Source organism: Dreissena polymorpha, chromosome 16, assembly GCF_020536995.1.
Source record: "Dreissena polymorpha isolate Duluth1 chromosome 16, UMN_Dpol_1.0, whole genome shotgun sequence".
Taxonomy (NCBI): domain Eukaryota; kingdom Metazoa; phylum Mollusca; class Bivalvia; order Myida; family Dreissenidae; genus Dreissena; species Dreissena polymorpha.
Window position 1 is genome coordinate 44,244,331 of NC_068370.1, and position 22,024 is coordinate 44,266,354.

The following is a 22,024-nucleotide window of genomic DNA, read 5'->3' on the forward strand; positions in this document are numbered from 1 at the left end:
ATGAACATTATTTTTTTTAGAGGCTATTAGTAGCGAGTATCCTATACATGGTTAGTAGTATTAAATGCTTCCAGCGAAAACAAAAGGGAAGAAGAAGCAACGTTTTCAGTAGTAAAATTGAAAAACGAGTATTCATTATAACAAACATGATTAGGTACTCTAATGAACCTTTTGATTCCTATATTTGTTCCCTTCTTTGAAGAAGAAAAACATTGAGGAAAAAAAGCATCTACAAACATTAAGTCCTCTATACAATTTGGCTCAGAAAATTGCAAAAAAGAAATACTACATTAGGTTATCTGTACAAATTGAAAAACAAGTATTCATAATAACAAGCATGGTTAGGTATTCTAATGAGCTTTCCAATTGCTATTTTTGAGGAAAAGGGCAAATACAAATATTTAATTCTTTATATAATGTGGTAAGCATAATTGTAAAAAAAACACTACTATATTAAATTACCTGTACAGTTTGGTTCACAATATTGGAAAAAAGAACTTCTATATTTAGTTCGGTGTACAAAATCTGTAACAATTCTCGAAAAGCACTAGCATAATATTATTATTATTGTCAGGATAACACAACCCGAAGAAAAAATTGAGAAAAAAAGAAACTACAGCATTAGTTCTCTACACAATTTGGTTCGCATTCGTGGAACAAAGAATTAATACATTTGGTTATCTATGTAATTTGGTATACATTCTAGAAAAGCATTAGCATAAAGGATTATCATTATTTGTATGTATACACATCTGAGTCTAAGATGTTGTCAAAATTATGTTAGTATAGTATAACCCTAAATGAGTAAGCTACATATTTGCAAAGACAGATACATGATTGTTATCTTGCAGGCAAAGGTTTTACATTCGATTACTTAACATTTTAAAAAATCATTTCATCTTAATAGATGAATGAAGGAATCAGTATTGTTTATATGTATACACATCTTGATATAAGTTAGAAATCTAGTTGTTATCATTATTTATATTTATACACATATGTTTTTAAATTTTATATTTATTATCATCATTTATATTTATACACATCTGAATAGATAAATGAAGAGATGAGTATTGTTTATATGTATACGCATCTTGATATAAGTTAGAAATCCAATTGTTATCATTATTTATATTTATACACATATATTTTTACACTTTATATTTATTATCATTATTTATATTTATACCTGTATATGTTTCCAAAAACACATATAAACACGCATATTCATATACATATGTTACCATAACTTATATTTATACACGTATATATTCCCATTATACATCATTATTTATATCTATATATATCTGAATAGGTGAATGAAGGGATGAGTGTTGTAAATATGTATACACATCTTGATATAGGTTAGAAATCCAGTTATTATTAGCATAAACATATACACACATACATATATACCCACCCATACACACACACACACACACACACACACTCACACACACACAGACACACACATATATACATATATAACACTATATGCACTATGTATATACAATGTACAAAAAACAACATCTGTACACATCTATCAACACACGTACAAATACATACAGATGCATAGTTATATATAAATAAATATACAAACAAGCATGTACACGATGCAGAAACATAAGTACTAATCTAGAATTTATAAAAATGTTTATACAGAAATATATAGAAATTTAGAAATTCAAATAGTGAATGCATGTAAAAACAGGTAAAATATGTGACACATTTTGCATGAAATTTGCTGCATTTCAAACAAATGATAACAAACGTGAATTTTAAACCATTTGAAAAATGAAAACATTTATTCCATACTGCAATCATGCAAACACATTTTAGTTTTGAGGACTATAATAATTGCATCTATAAGTTAAGATTAACTCCATAAACTGTCAAAATCATTGAACAAAGTTTCCATGAAACCTATCTGCATTTAAAACAGATTTTATGTCTTATACAGGCCTTCTAAAATTTATCCTATGTCCTTATGATTGGGAGCTACCGCCCCCAAACCCCGCTTTGTCAATAGTGGTAAACAACTGCGTACCGGTAGAGTGCAATCTAGCCTAAAAAACAACAATGGATCCGATGATGAGCGGAAAGTGTTGAATAATTGTGAATTAAAAGGAAGGTAGTTCACGGTAAGCAGTGTTCGTAGTTTCTTTCACCGGCCTTTTGATTATTATACCATTGGTCGATGTAGGGTACCCTGTTTTTCCAGTAATTTCCCTCGTTTACTGGAAAATGGGCAGGTCCGGGGTCTGCTGCGTTTCATTCCTGTAGTCTTTATACTATATAGGGGTATTTTTTTATTTAGCAATTAGATTAGCTTTATGGATAGAATTTCAAACTCCTGTGCTTCAATATTAGTTAGTGGAAACAACAAATAATTTTAAGTCCTTCTTATAACAATATTCCGAGAATGTTGAATACACAACAAAATCAAACTAGAGCTTTGTCACAGACGTAACGTATACCCCCACATGCCGCATTGACACAGACTATTTTGCAAGCTGTCTTCACAAAACAAGAGAATCTAAATGGTGATTTTTAAGAATTATTATGCCATTATTATTAATGGCCATTTTGACCTTTGAACTCTTTAATTCTTTCGCATGACACGCTGCCCAATGACTGTGAACAAATTTAATGTAGAGAGTCATTTTAAAATCTCACAATGAATGACATAGTTAGGTCCCGGACAAGCTCATTTATGGCCATTTTACACTTTTGAGCGCCAAGTGCGACCTTGACCTTGAATATATCGACGTAATTCTTTCGCATGACACATTGTCCAATGATTGTGAACACATGTACCAAGTAATTTTAAAATCTCACAATGAATGACATAGTTGTGGCCCGGACAAGCTCATTTATGGCCATTTTTGACCTTTGAACTCAAAGTTTGACCTTGACCTTGGAGATATCAAGGTAATTCTTTCCCGCGACACACCCGCAAATGATGCTGAACAAATGTGCCAAACGATTTTAAAATCTCACAGTTAAATAACAAAGTTATGGCCCGGACAAGCTCATTTATGGCCATTTTTGACCTTTGAACTTAAAGTGTGACCTTGACCTTGGAGATATCAACGTAATTCTTTCACGCGACATACTGTCCAATGAAGGTGAGCAAATGTGCCAAATGATTTTAAAATCTCACAATGAATGACATAGTTATTGCCCGGAAAAGCTCATTTATGGCCATTTTTGATCTTTGAACTCAAAGTGTGACCTTGACCTTGGAGATATCTACATAATTCTTTGGCGTGACATACCGTCCAATGATGGTGAACAAATTTTCCAAATGATTTTAAAATCTGACAATAAATGATAAAAATATGGCCCGGAGATGCATTTGACCTTTCTTTGAACTCAAAGTGTGACCTTGAACTTGAAGATATTGTCAAAATTCTTTCGCGCGACACACCGTCCAATTACTGTGAACAAATTTGCCAAATGATTTTTAAATCTCACAATAAATGATAAAGTTATGGCCCGGACATGCATTTGACCTTTGAACTCCAAGTATGACCTTGACCTTTGAGATGTTGACATACTTTTTTCACATGACACACCATCACATGATGGTGAACAAATGTACCAAGTTATTTTAAAATCTAACGATAAATGACATAGTTATAGTCCGGACAAACTTTCAGTTTAAAAGACACTAAGTGACCCTGTGACCTAGTTTTTGACACGGCATGACCCATATTTAAACTTGACCTATACATCATCTAGATACAACTTGTGACCAAATGTGGTGAAGATCGGATGAAATTTCGGGACAGACAGACAGACCGACCGACAAAGTGACTCCTATATAGCCCCCATTACCAATGGTAATGGGGGTATAATAATTTACACACTCTTGTTTTACTTTACCATTCCATGAAATTTATAAACAATTGAAGAAATGTTCAAGCAATTTAATTTTTTCCAAAACAAAACAAAATAATGTGATAACAATGTTTGCAGACTCAGCTCATATTAATGGACATTCTTGTATATTGGTATTCAATTTCTCGTAGGCAAGGCAAGCTTATATTGATTCAGAGAACACAAGTTTCTTGTTAAATTGTCCGGTTTATTCCCTTGCTAAATTAGTTGTTAGAACATTTCTAGCGTACATATGTGCAAACATACACTTGCTTTTATAAAACTCTATAGTTTATTCTTGTTTAAGTCCATTGGAAATATTGGTTTGGTAAATATGGAACCAAGAGCTAGTATAAGAATGTAAACAAATAAGTAAAAACTCAGAAAGATTGTGTTCCAAAATCTGATTGCCGGCCAATTTATGTTATATTAAAATTAATCCATTCCAACATAGGTACGTTTTTACGCATTTGTAGTCCGTTAGAAAGTTACATTTAATTAAATACCTTTTGTACTAAATTCAAGCTTCATTTCCAACCCTTAGTTACTGATGAGCAAACAGCATAAAACCTGAACAGACTGCTAGTTACATGCAGGCTGTTGTGCTTTTATGCTGGTTGCAAAAGCCATTTTCCCTTTGCTTCTAAGTGGGAAAGGGTTAAATTAAATTAAAGGGTAAAATAAAGTGTTAAATAAGGAAAGGGTTAAAATATCAGTGTTCATCAATAGTCTGACATGATGGCTAGAGAGTTTTCTACTTTAGCCGCTCTATGGGAAAACCTGGCTTAATGCACGTGCCTTAAGTGTGGTCTCAGATAAGCATGTGCAGTCCGGTCAGGCTTATCAGAGATGACACTTTTCACTACAACATAATTTTTTGTTTAAATGGCCCAAAAAATAGGTCAGTTTTGGGTCGCCCGACTGTGTCTCCCGAAACGGCGCTGACCCTCAACTTTTTATTGGGGTTGCCAAAAAAAATAATAAAAAAATCGTTCATTTTCGTTCATATAAGATGTAATATCAAGCAAACAAAGCATATATATACATGTATTTCTTATAATAAGCTTAAGTAGCCTTCTATTTAGTACCCGAGAAAAAAAAAATCCCTACCTACTGACCCTGTTTCTTTTTCCAAGGAGACCAAAAACAGACCTATTTTTTTGGCCTAGGAAGTCTGTTCTAAAAGAAAATCTAGTCTAAGCAGAAAGTGTCGTCCCAGATGAGCCTGCGCTGCGAATACATTAAGCCTGGTTTTCCCAGAGCTCAACTACTTCAACAGCTTCCTGCTGGATCTACAAAACATTTCTAAATATTGATCAGAATATGCATTTACATTCTATTTCTGTGCAAAGTGTCTGATTGCTTAATACATAATGCTTCACCATTTGGGTCAACAATTATTTTAACCCTTTGCATGCTGGGAAATTTGTCGTCTGCTAAAATGTCGTCTGCTGAATTTCTAAAATTAGCAATTTCTTTGAATTTTTTCAAAGAATATTATCAGAATAGCAAACAGTTTGGATCCTGATGAGACGCCACGTTCTGTGGCGTCTCATCTGGATCCAAACTGTTTGCAAAGGCCTTCAAAATTCGGTCCCCGCACTGAAAGGGTTAATTTACTGAACAGCTTAACAGCTATCTCCATTTTGAGATACACATACTTTTAAGTTCATCTTTAATGTCTATGTAAAAATAATAGTTTGCATGATTGCTGCTTTACATAAACCTTTGACTCAAAAGGTGAAACATTAGGAAGTTGTTTTCGAAAAGTTTTGAGGCAGAGTCATAATATTTATAAATGTGAGTGATAAACATTTGATCAGATTTATATTCTTATTAAAGTACCAGAGCCGATTTAAAGACTGACAAAAAACCCATTACTGTGTATAAGGAATCATGTAACTGAAGTAGGACAGTCTTGTCTTGTAAAGCTGTGGATAATTATAGTGCACTCAGATGTTTCTTTGAAAAGAATTTTAATATGGAATATTATTATTAATTTGAATGGAAAGGGTACATACCCACCAATTTGCATAAGTACAAATGGTAATGTCTGTTTGTAAAACCTACAGTCAATTAATCCCATATAATTGTGTCAATCAATCAATATATCTCTTATCATTGTGTCATTCAATATTTCCAATTAAATTGTGTCTATCAATTTATCCCATTTCATTGTGTCAAGCAATGAATCCTAGTGTTTTTCCCAGGTCATTTTTGTGTGGCGCTTCGCCATGTCGCCTTTCTTTAGCGCCACTCTGCCCTTATTGATAACATCTTAATTACCCCTTGACCAAACTCCTTAGCTGACTGTCACTAGTATAAGAGAATGCCAACCAAACATGTTTGGGATCATTTCAAATACATTTTTTCATAAACTAAAAAGGTATGTATTTATATTAAGTGTTAGGGAATTATTTTTGAAGAATTTATTGCAATATGAAAATACAGTAGTTATTTAAAGCTCAAATATCCATATCAAGGTAGTGTTATCTTTATATTTAAATTAAATACTTAATAAAATCAGTACTAAGTCTCAAAACTTTTGAAAAAAAACAACAACCTTATATATTTTAGCTGATAATTTACTTCACAGCATGCAATGTCACACTCAAAACTAAAACTCTTTGCACCAAAATGTACCTTATCTTCATTGAAATGTGTGGACTTTCACATGAAACAGAATAATTATTTTCAATCATTTACACAAAGTAGAAAGGAAATCTTATTAAGATACTACAAACTTAGTTATAACTACAGCCATGTCACAACCCATACATATATCTCCCTTATCCCTTTGTCAGCTATATTCAAGGGCAATAACTCAAGAATGAGGGATCTTTGTGCATTAAAAACGTCTTCCATATCTAAGCTTCACACATGAATAACTCCAAGTCAAAAACAAGGATATCAGTAAAACTGATGGATGCTCCCTAATTATGCTTTGTCGATATATGGGTTAATTGTGTGGAAAAAAGTGAGACCTTGAGAAAATCTAATATAAGCCTCAGTGACCTTGACCTTGACCCCAGTGACCTCAAACCTCATCAAAAGGTAGAGGTCCATGAAAGGTACCTACATGCCAAATATGAAAGATATCGGTAAAGTATTGAAGGTGCTATGAGAAACTGTAACAAAAGTGTGACGGAAAAATCTATTATTAGCTTTGGTGACCTTGACCCCAGTGACCTCAAACGTCATCAAAAGATAGAGGTCCATGCAAGGTACCTACATGCCAAATATGAAAGAGTATTGAAGGTAGTATGAGAAACTGTAACAAAAGTGTGACGGAAAAATCTATTATTAGCCTTGGTGACCTTGACCCCAGTGACCTCAAACGTCATCAAAAGGTAGAGGTCCATGCAAGGTACCTACATGCCAAATATGAAAGAGATCGGTAAAGTATTGAAGGTGCTATGAGAAACTGTAACAAAAGTGTGACGGAAAAATCTATTATTAGCCTTGGTGACCTTGACCCCAGTGACCTCAAACGTCATCAAAAGGTAGAGGTCCATGCAAGGTACCTACATGCCAAATATGAAATAGATCGGTAAAGTATTGAAGGTGCTATGAGAAACTGTAACAAAAGTGTGACGGAAAAAATTATTATTAGCCTTGGTGACCTTGACCTTGACCCGACAGTTCTCAAACGTCATCAAAAGGTAGAGGTCCATGCAAGGTATCTACATGCCAAATATGAAAGAGATCGGTAAAGTATTGAAGGTGCTATGAGAAACTGTAACAAAAGTCTATTATTAGCCTTGGTGACCTTGACCCCAGTGACCTCAAACGTCATCAAAAGGTAGAGGTCCATGCAAGGTACCTACATGCCAAATATGAAAGAGATCGGTAAAGTATTGAAGGTGCTATGAGAAACTGTAACAAAAGTGTGACGGAAAAATCTATTATTAGCCTTGGTGACCTTGACCTTGACCAAAGTGACCTCAACATCATCAAAAGGTAGAGGTCCATGCAAGGTATCTAATTGAGGTCATCCGATTTTATATGATCACGAGTGAATTAAAATCGATAATCCACCGAACCAAACAGATTTTCTTTTTATTTAATGCTTTTTTTCAAGCTTTTCAGTCTAACTTTATCCCTGCATGATTTTACTGCAGGTGCTTACGAGTGTTGTCGCTCATTCAAAGCGTGCTCTCATTGGCCAATATCTATTTTCCATTATAATGACGATCCGCCTTGAGGCGGGCCTTAGGTGGGTAAAGAAATACATGACGTGATTGACAGAAGATAATAAATCAGCTCTCACAATTTTCAGCTAAGTCGATATCGCATTGACAATTATCCTACCGGAAACAGGTAAAAAAGTTTAGGGTCGGCACAGCCAATAAAAACTTAAGGGTCAGCGCATTTTCCAAGCTATGGTCGGGTGACCCGAACCACAACATTTTTTTTTAGGCCTAATATAGGGTTAACCTTCCTTTCGAAAGATGGAAGCACATACATCCTTTCATGCCAACTATATACCCCTCTGCATGCTGGGCCACGACTTTTTTTTTTATTGGTTTACAAAAATTATTTTGAAAATGGTCCATCGGGCGGTCGAAAAAAAAAAAAAAAAAAAAAAACATCATTGGAAAAAAAAGTTAATACTAATAACATCAGAACAAAGACAACATATCTTTTATAACCTTAACACAGAGACAAAAAATCAAATTATGCCATGAAACACATCTATATCTTCAAATGAAATGAGTCCTAACAGCACCTTATGTAACATCAGGCAATTTTAAACACTCCATTACATGACATGCGTTCTTCTCCCATTAAAACGAAAAACTGCGCTTCATTTCCATAATTGGATGCGCACCATTACGCAATGCGATGCCCGTTGCATAAATCTTATATAAGATAAACTACTCATACACAAATTACCCGGTATGTGTTTGCTCTTACTCGACTTATGAGATCGTACATGAAAAAAAAATCGAGGTAGATCGATCCATGCGTCGTCGCGGAAATGTTTGTCAAAGTTGTTGTTGTCATGAAAACTCGTTGATTTACAACGCAAAACGTCTTATTTGAACTGACGCGAATTAATTTAATCATATTTGTCAACTTTGCTTTTGCTTTATTTTGCTAATTTAATCCAAAGTTTAATGTTAGCAAGTGTTTTTTTTACTGGAATTGTAAACAAGGAGTCAGTTAAAGTCTTCCGAAAATGTGCAGTCTGTGTGAATTGACAGTTTGACGTCATCAAAGGAAAGCCGCTTTCTGTCGGAAGCAATAAAGCGACAAATTTCGCGCCGAAAAAATTGGCTTCCTTTGTCTAGCAATCAACATGCCGAACCAATCGTGTGTTTGTTTCTCAATTGCAATCCTCCAATTTAATAAAAGCACGTGCATAGCTCCGCCTTCGAATCTTTTGCAGAGAACGGAGGCGGAGTTTAACGGTTAATTGAGCTAGTGTTTTACACAAGTTGAGTTCCGATTTGCCGAAATTACTCGGCCCTAAGCATTGAAACGACAAATACATTTATCAATGATTTTCCGAGATATACCGATTTGTTCCGATTTCCAAACTTTCTGTACAGTTCCTATAAACTATGGCGGACGTGTTTACAAAATTCCTAAACACATATATCGTAAATAATGGCAGTGTTTTATTGGATTATTTATACTTATTATCAAATACTATCAGGTTTGTTTAATATAATTAACATGTTAAACAATATAGTTGCGTCACAGACATGGAAATAAATTTAGATGGGGTCGACATTTGACTGACGCTGATTTCCTTATTGTCTGTAATTTTTACCCGAAATAAATTTTGAGAAGTGCCCATAAAAGGACTGGTACATAATGTGCCACATTGAAAAATATCCCGATCTCTGCAATATATGTGAACCAATCGTTGATTGTACTTACTTGATTTTATTCGCAATCGTACTCAAACCGGATCGTTTTTTTTTCTCGTTTCGCTCGTTTTGCAGTGCGGTCGGGAATAAAATATTTAAAAAAAAGACGATTTTCCGATTTTATTTTTTTTCCCATTTTCCAAAAATTAGGGTTGGCGGTTTTGTAAACCAAGAAATATAAAAGTCGTGGCCCTGGGGGCATAAAAATAGCTAGACCTAAACCGACCATTTTTTTATGCCAAAAAATCAAAAGAATGAATGTTTCATACACTTCTAATGACAGAGCACAAAGCTAGTATGTCCACTTCTCTTCTTCAGAATGGTGACAAAACACACATAAAACACTAGACATATAGACGTTTGATAAGCTGATATGACGCTTTGACTTTAAAGTTATGTTATTTTACAATAAAGCTCAGTTTATATCAAACTATCAAGGTTGTTTACCTCAAAGACGCCCAGTTTCCTGAGGAGCTGTCCATGCACGCCGGCCTCTTCCTTACATTCCCGAACTGCTGCAAGGTCTGGTTCTTCCCGGGGCTCGATACCGCCACCAGGAACTATCCAACGGTCTTTGTGCTTGCTGCTGGTCACTAGTAGAATCTGAAAAGGAGCACCTAAATAATGCTTAATACTGATATATGTACAAATGGGTCTTATGCCATAATTATGCATCCAGCTGAGCTCTAGCCAAGCCTGCGCATCCGCACACTCTGGTCAGGAACTACTCTATCTGCTCATGAGACCATGAAACATTGTGTTACTTAACCCTTTGCGTGCTGGGAAATTTGTCGTCTGCTAAAATGTCGTCTGCTGAATTTCTAAAATTAGCATTTTCTTTGATTTTTTTCAAAGAATACTATCAAAATAGCAAACAGTTTGGATCCTGATGAGACGCCACGTTCTGTGGCGTCTCATCTGGATCCAAACTGTTTGCAAAGGCCTTCAAAATCCGGTTCCAGCGCTCAAAGGGTTACCAGTGAATGAGCAGTCTAGTCTGAAGCCACACTTCTGCATGCAACGGCTCATATACTAAAAGCTTGAGGTCATAGGGTTACCTTACAAATAACATTTTTAGCATTTCCTGTTCCTAAGCAGCAACTTTGAGATGTTTTGGTTTTGTATCCCTGCTTCTTTTCGTTCCAAACCTTCCCCTCAGTCTGGGCCCCAGTCCACTTAAGATAATAATCTAGAAATGCTCAAAAGTTGATGTATACATTTTTTTCAAGTTTAACTCAATTTACTGTTTATTGTAGATTTTTTAAACAACAAGCAAATTCGTTGAATTGATATCTTCCTCCATTGATATCTATACACCAATGAAGATTCATGTTGATATCTTATATAATTTCTAAAATAATAGCCATTACAAAGTTTTGTGACAGACCAACAGACAGACTGACGGACAGACCGACAACGCCCTTTGGCAGGGGATTATTCCTTATATGTTTTCTAGTTTTCTATTGAAAGAAGGCCATGTTTGGTCTAAAATCAGAGTGAAGTCTTAGGGGAAGAAAATTCTGTAGACTGATTTGACTACATGAATTGCATGCACAACACAATGACAAACCTTAACAGACATCTAAATAAACATCATCTTAAACTGATTAGCATAAGATTTATTTTTGAAAACCTTTTTACCTTCACATTTGACATATTATGCAAAGAAACCAGTATTAATTGTGATAAAAACCAATGTGTGTTCCGATCCCTGTGAACGATGAGGGCAATCTTTCAATGTCTTTCAATTCCAAATAAAGTCAACAATGTTACAGTGTTCAACTAATGACAATTTACCACAGAATCCGTAGTTCAAACATTTGTTCACATTAAATATGACTTTAGGCTTTAGCCTTACCTAGACAGTCGATCTTCCGTACCCATTTAGAAAGAGTTATCGCTATTTTATTTATATCCACTGTTGTTTCTTACCATTGCGATTTAAATTTGTATTTCAATAATTTGTCAATCTCCAAGATTTTGTGAGATTAGTTTTGTCAAACAATACTCTTCATTTTCACTTCACAAAGGCGCCATTGGCACGGTAAGTGTTATTTGCAGACATGCAAAACAGATTGAAATTGGAATACAGATTCATAGCGCAGATTGTGTACTACGTCATTACTTAACAGTGCAAGGTGTTTATTTTGCGGCACCATCAAATTCTATTACAGATGTTATTAAGCCCTATTCGCCTGCATCAAGAATTTATACGCCCATGGAATTGGTCTTACTTCCATCCCCCCTTTTTTTACGAATTTATGTGAATCGCGGAAATTGACCCCGGGACAAAATGTTCTACAGAAAAATCTCACACCCCTGTATTTACAGGTTCATTAATACAGTACAGCCAACGCGGAACAAACACAATCCTCGGTCTTGCCACAGCCAGAAAGTTAGTACTTGGCGGCCAAGTCGTGTGTACACGCAGCGTATCACCAAGGCACGTGGCATCGATCCGCGCAACGACGCCAAGTCTGTATTAACCTCTCGAACTTTCGCGGCATAAATCCGCCACATATGTACGCGGCGGATCGAGTGCAAAGATATACACCTACATATACATTTATGTAGCGTCGAAACCTAGATTTATGCTACTTTCATAGTTATTATTTTCACGTTTTAATAAGCGGATATGATTTTTATATGATGCTTTATAGATTATTTATATAATATATACATATAATATCACTCAAATATATTTGACACGTAATGTGCCTTAACAAATTATCGTTTAATTAAGTACGCACACACGACGGACACAGGACCATGACATAAGCCCCGCTGGCCTCTGGCCAGATGAGCTAAAAAGTGATAAGGCTATATTGAATGTTTACCAGAGAATCATGCAGACAATAACAGCGGATCTGACATTTGCATGAGTGCAATACCTCAGACTAGAGGAATTCGGTGAATAGTCAATCTAACAAGAGCACTAAACTGGTGCCAACGCTCAGCTGCAGGTGCAGTTTTAAATAAATGAAAGCTTGTCAGAAGTTCTTTATTTTTGTTCTTAGAGGTCACAGTGACCTTGACCTCTGACCTAGTGAACCCAAAATGGGTGTGGTGTGTAAAACTCATCAAGGTGCATCTACATATGAAGTTTCAATGTTGTTGGTGGAAGCACTTTGATTTTAGAGACAATGTAAAGGTTTTAGCATGACGCGGACGTCGGACGACGAGCTGGCTATGACAATACCTCGGGTTTTCTCTGAAAACAGCCCAGCTAAAAATGACTTAGTCATTTCTTTTTCAACATTGTATCCCGTTCTGAAGACATTTCTTGATTCATTTCATTGTGAATGCCGTTTTAATCAGTTTTGACTATTACTGAACTGAATGTTAAAATTAAAGCATTACACAGTAATTTGGCAATTATCTGAATTGCAAGATAACAATTATGTAAAGGCCACACTTATACAATATAAAATACATTTTATTTGGCAAAAACTTCCAAAGATGTCTTTTAAAACATTCAAAAACGTTCTAGGTGCCAGAGGCCTACATTATAACCCATTTACACCATTCTTTATTTACATTTTTGGTTGCTGCTGCTCTAAAAATAGAAGTGAGGAATACACATATGAAAAATGACCAATCCGAACAGCCATTATATATACATGACCTTATTCTGAGTTCAAGTCATAAATTCCAGCCAATCAGATTGCAGAAATTCTGTCCAATGTGAAGGGCATTCTATTTTAAGATCTGCAAGTCGGTCACAGTAGTGAAGTAGTCATAAGTGAAGATTTAAATACCATGTGCTACATTATTTTATAATAGACAGCATTTGTATCTGTCCTTCACGTTCAACCTTTACAATAATGCACCTTAGCTGATAAGTGAACCTACTTAAGTTCAAGCACATTATATACTTTAGAATGTCAAATAGATGAACAATGAAAATATTATGATTAAAACTGTAAATGGGGCTCCCTTGGGGAAACCACATAGGTATTCCTTTTAAACCAGGGCACATGATGATATGGTTCCAAACTTTTTCATAAAATTTTAGTCAATATACATGGGTAAACTTTTCAATGTCATACAGTCCAAAACACAAACACTTACTATACAGATAAAATTGTTCTACCAAAAAACAATTTAAAATATCATGTAAATAATAATTCTTTTAAAGGAGAGAAGAAGGCCTCACCATACAATCTTGTTTTATACACATAAGACCGCAAAATGAAATTGTTTCTTTTTTTAAATATAATTATGATTTTCTTACATGTAAACAGATGAGATTATTACGTCACAACTCAAACAAAAACTTTTGCCTGAAAAAAATACAGATGTTAAAGTCAAGCATAATCTGAATTACCATTATGTAGGTATAATTTTTGTGAACGGTCATCTATTTAAGCACTAAATTTGCTTGAAAAATCACTGGATGTATGACAGTAAGCTGTTGTGTTTTGTTGGTTCAGATTTCAGCCAGCAATGTACAGATCATTAACCCTCTAGGCTTTTAATGACTGTTTGAATCTTGTTTTTTTAGGTGGTTTGGCACCTTAGCAAACTATAATTATGATATAAACAGTGAAAAATAAAACAGGCATGTAAAATTCTTTTGGTATAGAATGGGCTCTCTTTGGAAAGGTTTAATTCTTTGTTTCCCATGTACAATTTTACTTATAATCAATCTACATCAAGCTGGGTATGTCGTTCCTTTCAGTTTTTCTTGATAATAAAATGAGTCGTGTTCTGAGAAAACTGGGCATAATGTATGTGCGTAAAGTGTCGCCCCAGATTAGACTGTGCAGTTCGCAGAGGCTAATCAAGGACGACACTTTCCGCTTTTATGACATTTTTCGTTCAAATGAAGTCCCTTCTTAGCAAAATCAAATTTAGGCGGAAAGTGTCGTCCCTGATTAGCCTGTGCGGACTGCACAGGCTAATCTAGGACGACACTTTACGCACATGCATTATGCCCAGTTTTCTCAGAACATGACTCAACAAATGATGTGTAGCTTTCTAAGCATCTATACAAACAAAACAGCATGACAGACATTCTAGTTGCAACATTATAATCAGACAGAGGCCAAGTGGAGCATACAAATAAACATGATTTCAATAAACACCAAGTCTTATCAAAAGACCCAAAGACTATTTTTGATGATCCCAAATATTACAAGACAGTTTAAACACTCGTTCTTTACGGAACAAGAATCAATCAATATCTCTCACTGGAAAGCAGGCATTCCTTACAAAAAATAATTACGGTTACTTTATAAATTAATTGTTACAAATGAAGAAGTTTGTCTCATTATGAATAAGAAGAATTAAATTTCATGAGGTTGAACAGTATCATGCTGTAGAACTAAACAGTTACAAGATTATTTTTTTTTGAGTGCATACATGTACTTGCTTGGACCATTATGATTAAATGTCATGCAGTCATGAGTGTTTTCACTAGTGGTAGATATAAAATTCATTTAAGTCCATTCTCGCACCATTAAAGTGACATTGGTAGAGAATTTGATAGAACAAATATGGCACTTTGATTTCTAGATGGAACCAATATCAGAGGGAGCTTTTATTAAATACTCAGAATAATGCTTTATGTTAAAAGGTTATGCTTTCTTGAAACACAGAATACTTTTGAAATTGACTTAAAAGAAGTCTTATTGTTTCATACCTAAAATGTTTTAATTTGACTCCCAACCAGTGCATATAAATTGTGAATGGATTGGTCATGAAAATATTCGTACAGCAATAACCAGGGCAATTCATACATGCCATAATTTTTCAGATACAAATCAGGACATGCCATTGACATTGTCTCCACAATGGACATCAAATAGGGGACAGTCCCGCTATAGTCTTATTCAACCAAACATTTAAATTAAGACTCTTGCAATATGAATTTTTTTTTTCCTGAAAATCTGATGACAATAAAAGTAAATGTGTGTGTGTATGTCAGAGTATATTTACAGGTCATCGCTGAGTCTTCACGAATACCTTATGAGCTGACTGTACATGAAAGTAAATTTGTGTGAAAACACAACTTGTATTTGTCCGCTTTCAATTTGTTTGTTACACAAAATCACTGTTTTGACAGATTATAACTACATATCTAAGGTGGTATAAAACACAAGCTAATAGTACCTTTGGACTTGATTGATCATTTAAAACCAGTGCAGCTGGTTTTTATTTCATTACAGTACAACTATTGAAAGCAAAAATTGACCCATATAATAACAAGAGCATCGCATAACTGGTGCCAACGCTTGGCTGCGGGTGCAATTTTGAATAAATGAAACCTTGTCAGAATTTTTTTTTAGAGGTCACAGTGACCTTGACCTTTGACCTAGTGACCCAAAAATGGGTGTGGCATGTAGAACTCATCAAGGTGCAGCTACATAGGAAGTTTCAATGTTGTAGGTGGAAGCACTTTCATTTTAGAACCAATGTTCAAAAGGTTAACAAAATTAAATATTAAGGTTTAAGCACGACGCGGACCACGGAAGACACAACAAGCTGGCTATGACAATACCTCGGGTTTTCTCTTAATACAGCTGAGCTAAAAATACCATGCTTGAATGCCTGATCAAATCCCTTAGTTGGTAATAAATTGCTGCTAAGGTGGTAACAACAACAATGTTACACTATTGATTGTTAATAATAGGGGCCATTAGTGAATACCAAAAGGAATAAGAGATGATAAAGATTTAACAAAACAGAGCTTGCGCAGCAAGTTTTAAGAAAAACATTAAGAACCAACACAGTTTTTACAAATGTTGGGAGAAATATAAAATCTGGACAACCGGACCATCAGCCCAAAAGCAGGATTGACCCTCCGAAATCAGGACAAATGGCATGTATCGCAGTAAGTCAGGATTGACCCGCAAAATCAGGACAAATGGCATGCATCGCAGTAAGTCAGGATTGACCCTCCGAAATCAGGACAAATGGCATGTATCGCAGTAAGTCAGGATTGACCCGCAAAATCAGGACAAATGGCATGCATCGCAGTAAGTCAGGATTGACCCTCCGAAATCAGGACAAATGGCATGTATCGCAGTAAGTCAGGATTGACCCCCAAAATCAGGACAAATGGCATGTATCGCAGTAAGTCAGGATTGACCCGCAAAATCAGGACAAATGGCACTATGGCAGTTAGTTTTTCAGTGACATACGGACAAGCACTTAGCAATGGCAAAACAGCTAGCCCAGGAAAAAAGTGTGAGAAGGTGATATGACAGAAATGCTACAGGAGCAATCAAAGGTCAGAGTGAAGTCTCAACAATCAAAGCACTATGTTTGAAATATATATACTACAGTTGGTATGCTTTTAATTGTTCAACATAATTATGTTACGAAGGGGGCGGGAGGGGGGGGGGGGCATTCATAGTTCCCTTCACCCTTAACCACATAGATACAAATTTTCACACATTTGTAGTCCCTTAGAAAGTTAAATTTAATTAAAGACCTTTATTACTAAATTCAAGTTTTAAAGGCTTCATTTCCAACCTCAGTTACTGATGAGCAGCAAACAGCATAAAACCTGAACAGACTGCGAGTTACTCCCAATATGTTCAGGTTGGCTGCAAAAGCCATTTTCACTGTGCTTCATATGGGGGAATGGGTTAAGTAAATGCGTTTCTAACAATATGACAGAAAGGTGAAGATCTTATAAAATATTCATACAGCAAAGAAATGCAGCATGAAATATGCATATGTTGTCAATTAGGCCAATAAAAAAGGATATCCGCCAGATATTATGAACATTTGGTACAAACTTTGTACCAGGAACATATGATCTTTCTGTGGACCAGTTCTGGTATGTACAGTGCTTAAGGACTGATATCATATGTGGAATCGAGTAATAATAAACATAATGGTCTAACATGGGAGAAGTTTCCTATCTTCTAAAAGTAGCCAGATTAACTGTTTTCAACCAAATTTCAGAATTTTATCTGTGCTTTCAAGACAATAGCGCACTTTAGAAACAAGAGGGCCTGAAAGGCCCAAAGTCGCTCACCTGAGATAACAAGATATTATTGGGTCAAATCTTATGACTAAGTTTCATGAAGATCGGAAAATAAATGTGGCCTCTAGAGTGTTAACAAGGTTTTACTATAGACAAATAAGGAAAAAGGCCCCGCCCCCTGGCAGCCATGTTTTTCAACCAACCAGCATCATTTTTTAACTCAAGATTCCAAGATATTATCAGGATGAATCTTCTGACCAAGTTTCATTAAGATTGGACAGTAAATGTGGCCTCTAGAGTGTTAACAAGATTTTACTATAGCCATATAAGGAAAAATGCTCCGCCCTAGGTGGCCATGCTTTTAAAGCAACCAAAACTATTTTAGAGCTCATCCAAGATATCATTGGGAGAAATCTTCTGACCAAGTTTCATGATGATCTGAAAATAAATATTTCATGAAGATTGGAAATAAATGTGGCCTATAGTGTTAAAAAGGTTTTACAAAAGCCATATACAGCCTTATAAGCAGTGCTCACACTGGCCTTCAGAAAATAATAGCCATATTTCTTTTCCTTAAAAAAATAATAACCAAAACAGACGCGGACTTTTCAGCAAATCAGTACTGAAGGCAAAAAGGAAAAAACAATCTATCTCATTTTATCTATGTTTTATTAAATGTATATCTATTGAATTTAAGTATACATATATTATATATATAACAAGCATAATATTAGTGTGTCATTTTCTTATAAAATATTATCATGGCATTACAATAAAGAATACAATCGAGGTTTGGGTGTCACTTAACAAACCAGCTATCAGCTACAGTTACATACACATGAGAATAAAGGGCAGAGCCCCCACCCCACCCAGAGCCCTTACTAATTATACTGTTTTATTATAGTTTTACCAATTGCAATTTCTGGTGAATACTATTCAAAATATTATAAACCAAACCTTCCGTATCAACGCATGTGTATTCATCATTCATTTTTTTTCTATTATGAACTTCGAAAATAAATTATAATCGACGACAAAAATACAGCATCCGAAAACGGCAATCCGAAAAATTGTACGCGTTTTGCACATTAATGATTAAATAAAAGGTGCACATCGTTCGACTGCTTTATCTCTTATTACGACGTTTGCCATCGGCCGCTTAATTGTAGGCAGAGGCCAATATCAAATGCAAATTATTTATTCCAACTATAACACTTTCGCAATGCCGATCATGTTTTCATCAAATAACGTCACAGCTCGTGATTTACTATACACCACTTCAGTGTAATTCCAAACACGTGTTTCGTTAAAATTAGCTGACCATGGCATATGCCGGGTCCCTTTGAATTGGGAAAAATTCGCAGCGTTTTGACTAAAATTGGGGGATTTGTATTGTTGCTGTGTTGCTAAAATGCTTCAAATGGAGAAAAAGTGTGGTTCAGTTTTATTTTTAACCTGGTTACCTGTTTAAAAATATTATCAATTTATCACACATCAAAAAATGTTAAAGCAGACGACAAACAGCGGTTATTACGGGGATAATTCGTTGATGGCGATTTAATAATTATTTCATCAAGCAATTTTTAACGGCGTAAAAAACAAAACCGGCCGAAAATATTCGCGGCGATAATGACAAATTATAATTGGCGAAAAAATTATGGATCTAACAGTACCGATAGTTGGTAAAGCACCGAGAGATTAAAAACGTTTTTTCCAAAATATATCAATGCTGTCTGACACTAAGAAAAACGCTCTAGGCCATGATTTCGCATAAGTTATTGACGCGTTTATGACAATACACATGATCGAGTGTGTACACAGATAATCTCATTATCGATTTTTCCTGCTTGATGGCCCGATTTACAGGAGTTTCGCACTCGCCGGACAACTTTTAGAGGCAATTATTTTTTTGATGTATGCGGATAAAATAATCGCCATTTTTTCTAGACAATTTTAAGAAATAATAGCCAGTTGGATAAAATAATCGCCATTGGCGACAATGTCTGGCAGCAGCGTGAGCACTGTATAAGGAAAAATGCCCTGCCCCCTGGTGGCAATGTTTTTAAATAAACCAAAACTATTTTCAAACTCATCCAAGATATCATTGGGAAAAATCTTCTGAGCAAGTTTCATGAAGATCGGAAAATAAATGTGGCCTCTAGAGTGTTAACAATGTTTTACTAAAGCCATGTAAGGAAAAATGCCCCGCCCCCTGGCGGCCATGTTTTTCAACCAACCGGCATCATTTTCAAACTTGTCCAAGATATTATTGGAATGAATCTTCTGACCAAGTTTCATGAAGATCAGAAAATAAATGTGGCCTCTACAGTGTTAACAAGATTTTACTAAAGCCATATAAGGAAAAATGCCCCGCCCTTTGGCAGCCATGTTTTTCAAGCAAACGTAACCATGTTCAATCTCATCCAAGATATAATTGAGACCAATCTTCTGACCAAATTTCATGAAGATTGGACAATAAATGAGGCCTCTAGAGAGTTAACAAGGCAAATGTTGACGGCGCACGACGGACAAAAGGCGACCACAAAAGCTCACCATGAGCACGTTTTGCTCAAGTGAGCTGAAAAGAACAGCTCAGCTTTCGCTTTTGAAATGATACCCAACAGTTGAAGATTGTTACAACTTATGTGTGTATCAACTGGTTATATTTCAGTGAGTGCAATAGGTCAATAATAGTGTTATATTAAATTTTATGACAAATAAATCATTTTTCTTTCCACAACTGAGGACATTTTTCGGCTTTTAACCAATTTATGCCTAGCGTCTAGAGAAAAGGCCTTTGCATACAGCGTAGATCCAGATGAGACGTCGCATGATGCGGCGTCTCATCAGGGTCTGCGCTGTTTGCTTAAAGGAATTTCTATGAGAAATATTATAAATATAGAAATAAGTATACTAGAAATCCCTAATTTTGGAAATAAATTGATCCAATTTAGAAGCATGGCAGAGTCTACTAGGCATAAATGGGTTAATTATTTTTCAGCAATTGTATCTGTCCTATAACTAGATACTGGGTATAAATAAGAAGTTTCAAGATTTAAGCTTTTATATTGTTTTATATTGTTATTACACATAAAATGCCTTAATGCAAAAGGTGTACTATTCTAGGTATCTGTTGTTGTTTTTTGGAAGCTAAGATTGCAACAATGTGTAATTTATACACAGCCCTGAGTGCCAGGCAATAACAGATTGATTCATTTTTGTTGGACCTGATTAAAATAACTTGCACAGAAATTGGCACTTTTTCAGCAAAGGAGTCATGCATAAATAATGCAAATTGTATCCAATTGAATTGTAAATAACACAAGCAATATTGCATTGCCAACTCCATGGAGCTCTCCAAAGACCATGACCTAATACAAGACCATACATACATGTATGTCATGAGTAATAAAAACAAGGGCTGTTTGTAAAAAATGCATGCCCCCCCAAATGGGCTCTCAGTTGTAGTGACAGCCATTGTGTGAATATGTTTTTGTCACTGTGACCTTGACCTTTGACCTAGTGACTTGAAAATCAATAGGGGTCATCTGCGAGTCATGATCAATGTACCTATGAAGTTTCATGATCCTAGCCATAAGCTTTCTGAGTTATCATCGGGAAACCATTTTAATATTTCAGGTCACCGTGACCTTTTACCTAGTGACCTGAAAATCAATAGGGGTCATCTGCCAGTCATGATCAATGTACCTATCAAGTTTCATGATCCTAGGCATAAGCGTTCTTGAGTTATCATCCGGAAACCATTTTACTGTTTTGAGTCACTGTGACCTTGACCTTTGACAAACTGACCTGAAAATCAATAGGGGTCATCTGCCAGTTATGATCAATGTACCTATGAAGTTTCATGATCTTAGGCATAAGCGTTCTTGAGTTATAATCTGGAAACCATTTTACTTTTTCGAGTCATAGTGACCTTGACCTTTGACCTAGTGACCTGAAAATCAATAGAGGTCATCTGCGAGTCATGATCAATCAACCTATGAAGTTTCATGATCCTAGGCATAAGCGTTCTTGAGCTATCATCCCGAAACCATTTTACTATTTCCAGTCACTGTGACCTTGACTTTTGACCTAGTGACCTGAAAATCTATAGGGGTCATCTGCATGTCATGATCAATCTAACTATCAAGATTCATGATCCTAGGCATCAGCGCTCTTGAGTTATCATCCAGAAACCATTTTACTTTTTCGGGTCACCATGACCTTGACCTTTGACCTAGTGACCTAAAAATCAATAGGGGTCATCTGCGAGTCATGATCAATCTACCTATCAAGTTTCATGATCCTAGGCATAAGCGTTCTT

At 35.5% G+C, this 22,024-nt stretch overlaps 1 protein-coding gene across 2 annotated transcripts in view; it reads right to left on the reverse strand.

Moving 5' to 3' along the window:
* Positions 1-22,024, reverse strand: part of LOC127862054 (diphosphoinositol polyphosphate phosphohydrolase 1-like) — a 59,704-nt gene that overhangs the window by 18,297 nt on the left and 19,383 nt on the right. The window contains exons 2-3 of one of the 2 annotated variants that reach the window (XM_052401004.1): positions 10,209-10,364; positions 6,526-6,549 (exon numbers count right to left, since the gene is read on the reverse strand). In XM_052401004.1, coding sequence (XP_052256964.1) covers positions 6,526-6,549; positions 10,209-10,364 — 180 coding nt within the window. The remainder of the gene's footprint in view (positions 1-6,525; positions 6,550-10,208; positions 10,365-22,024) is intronic. The other variant, XM_052401005.1, reaches the window with a different exon arrangement.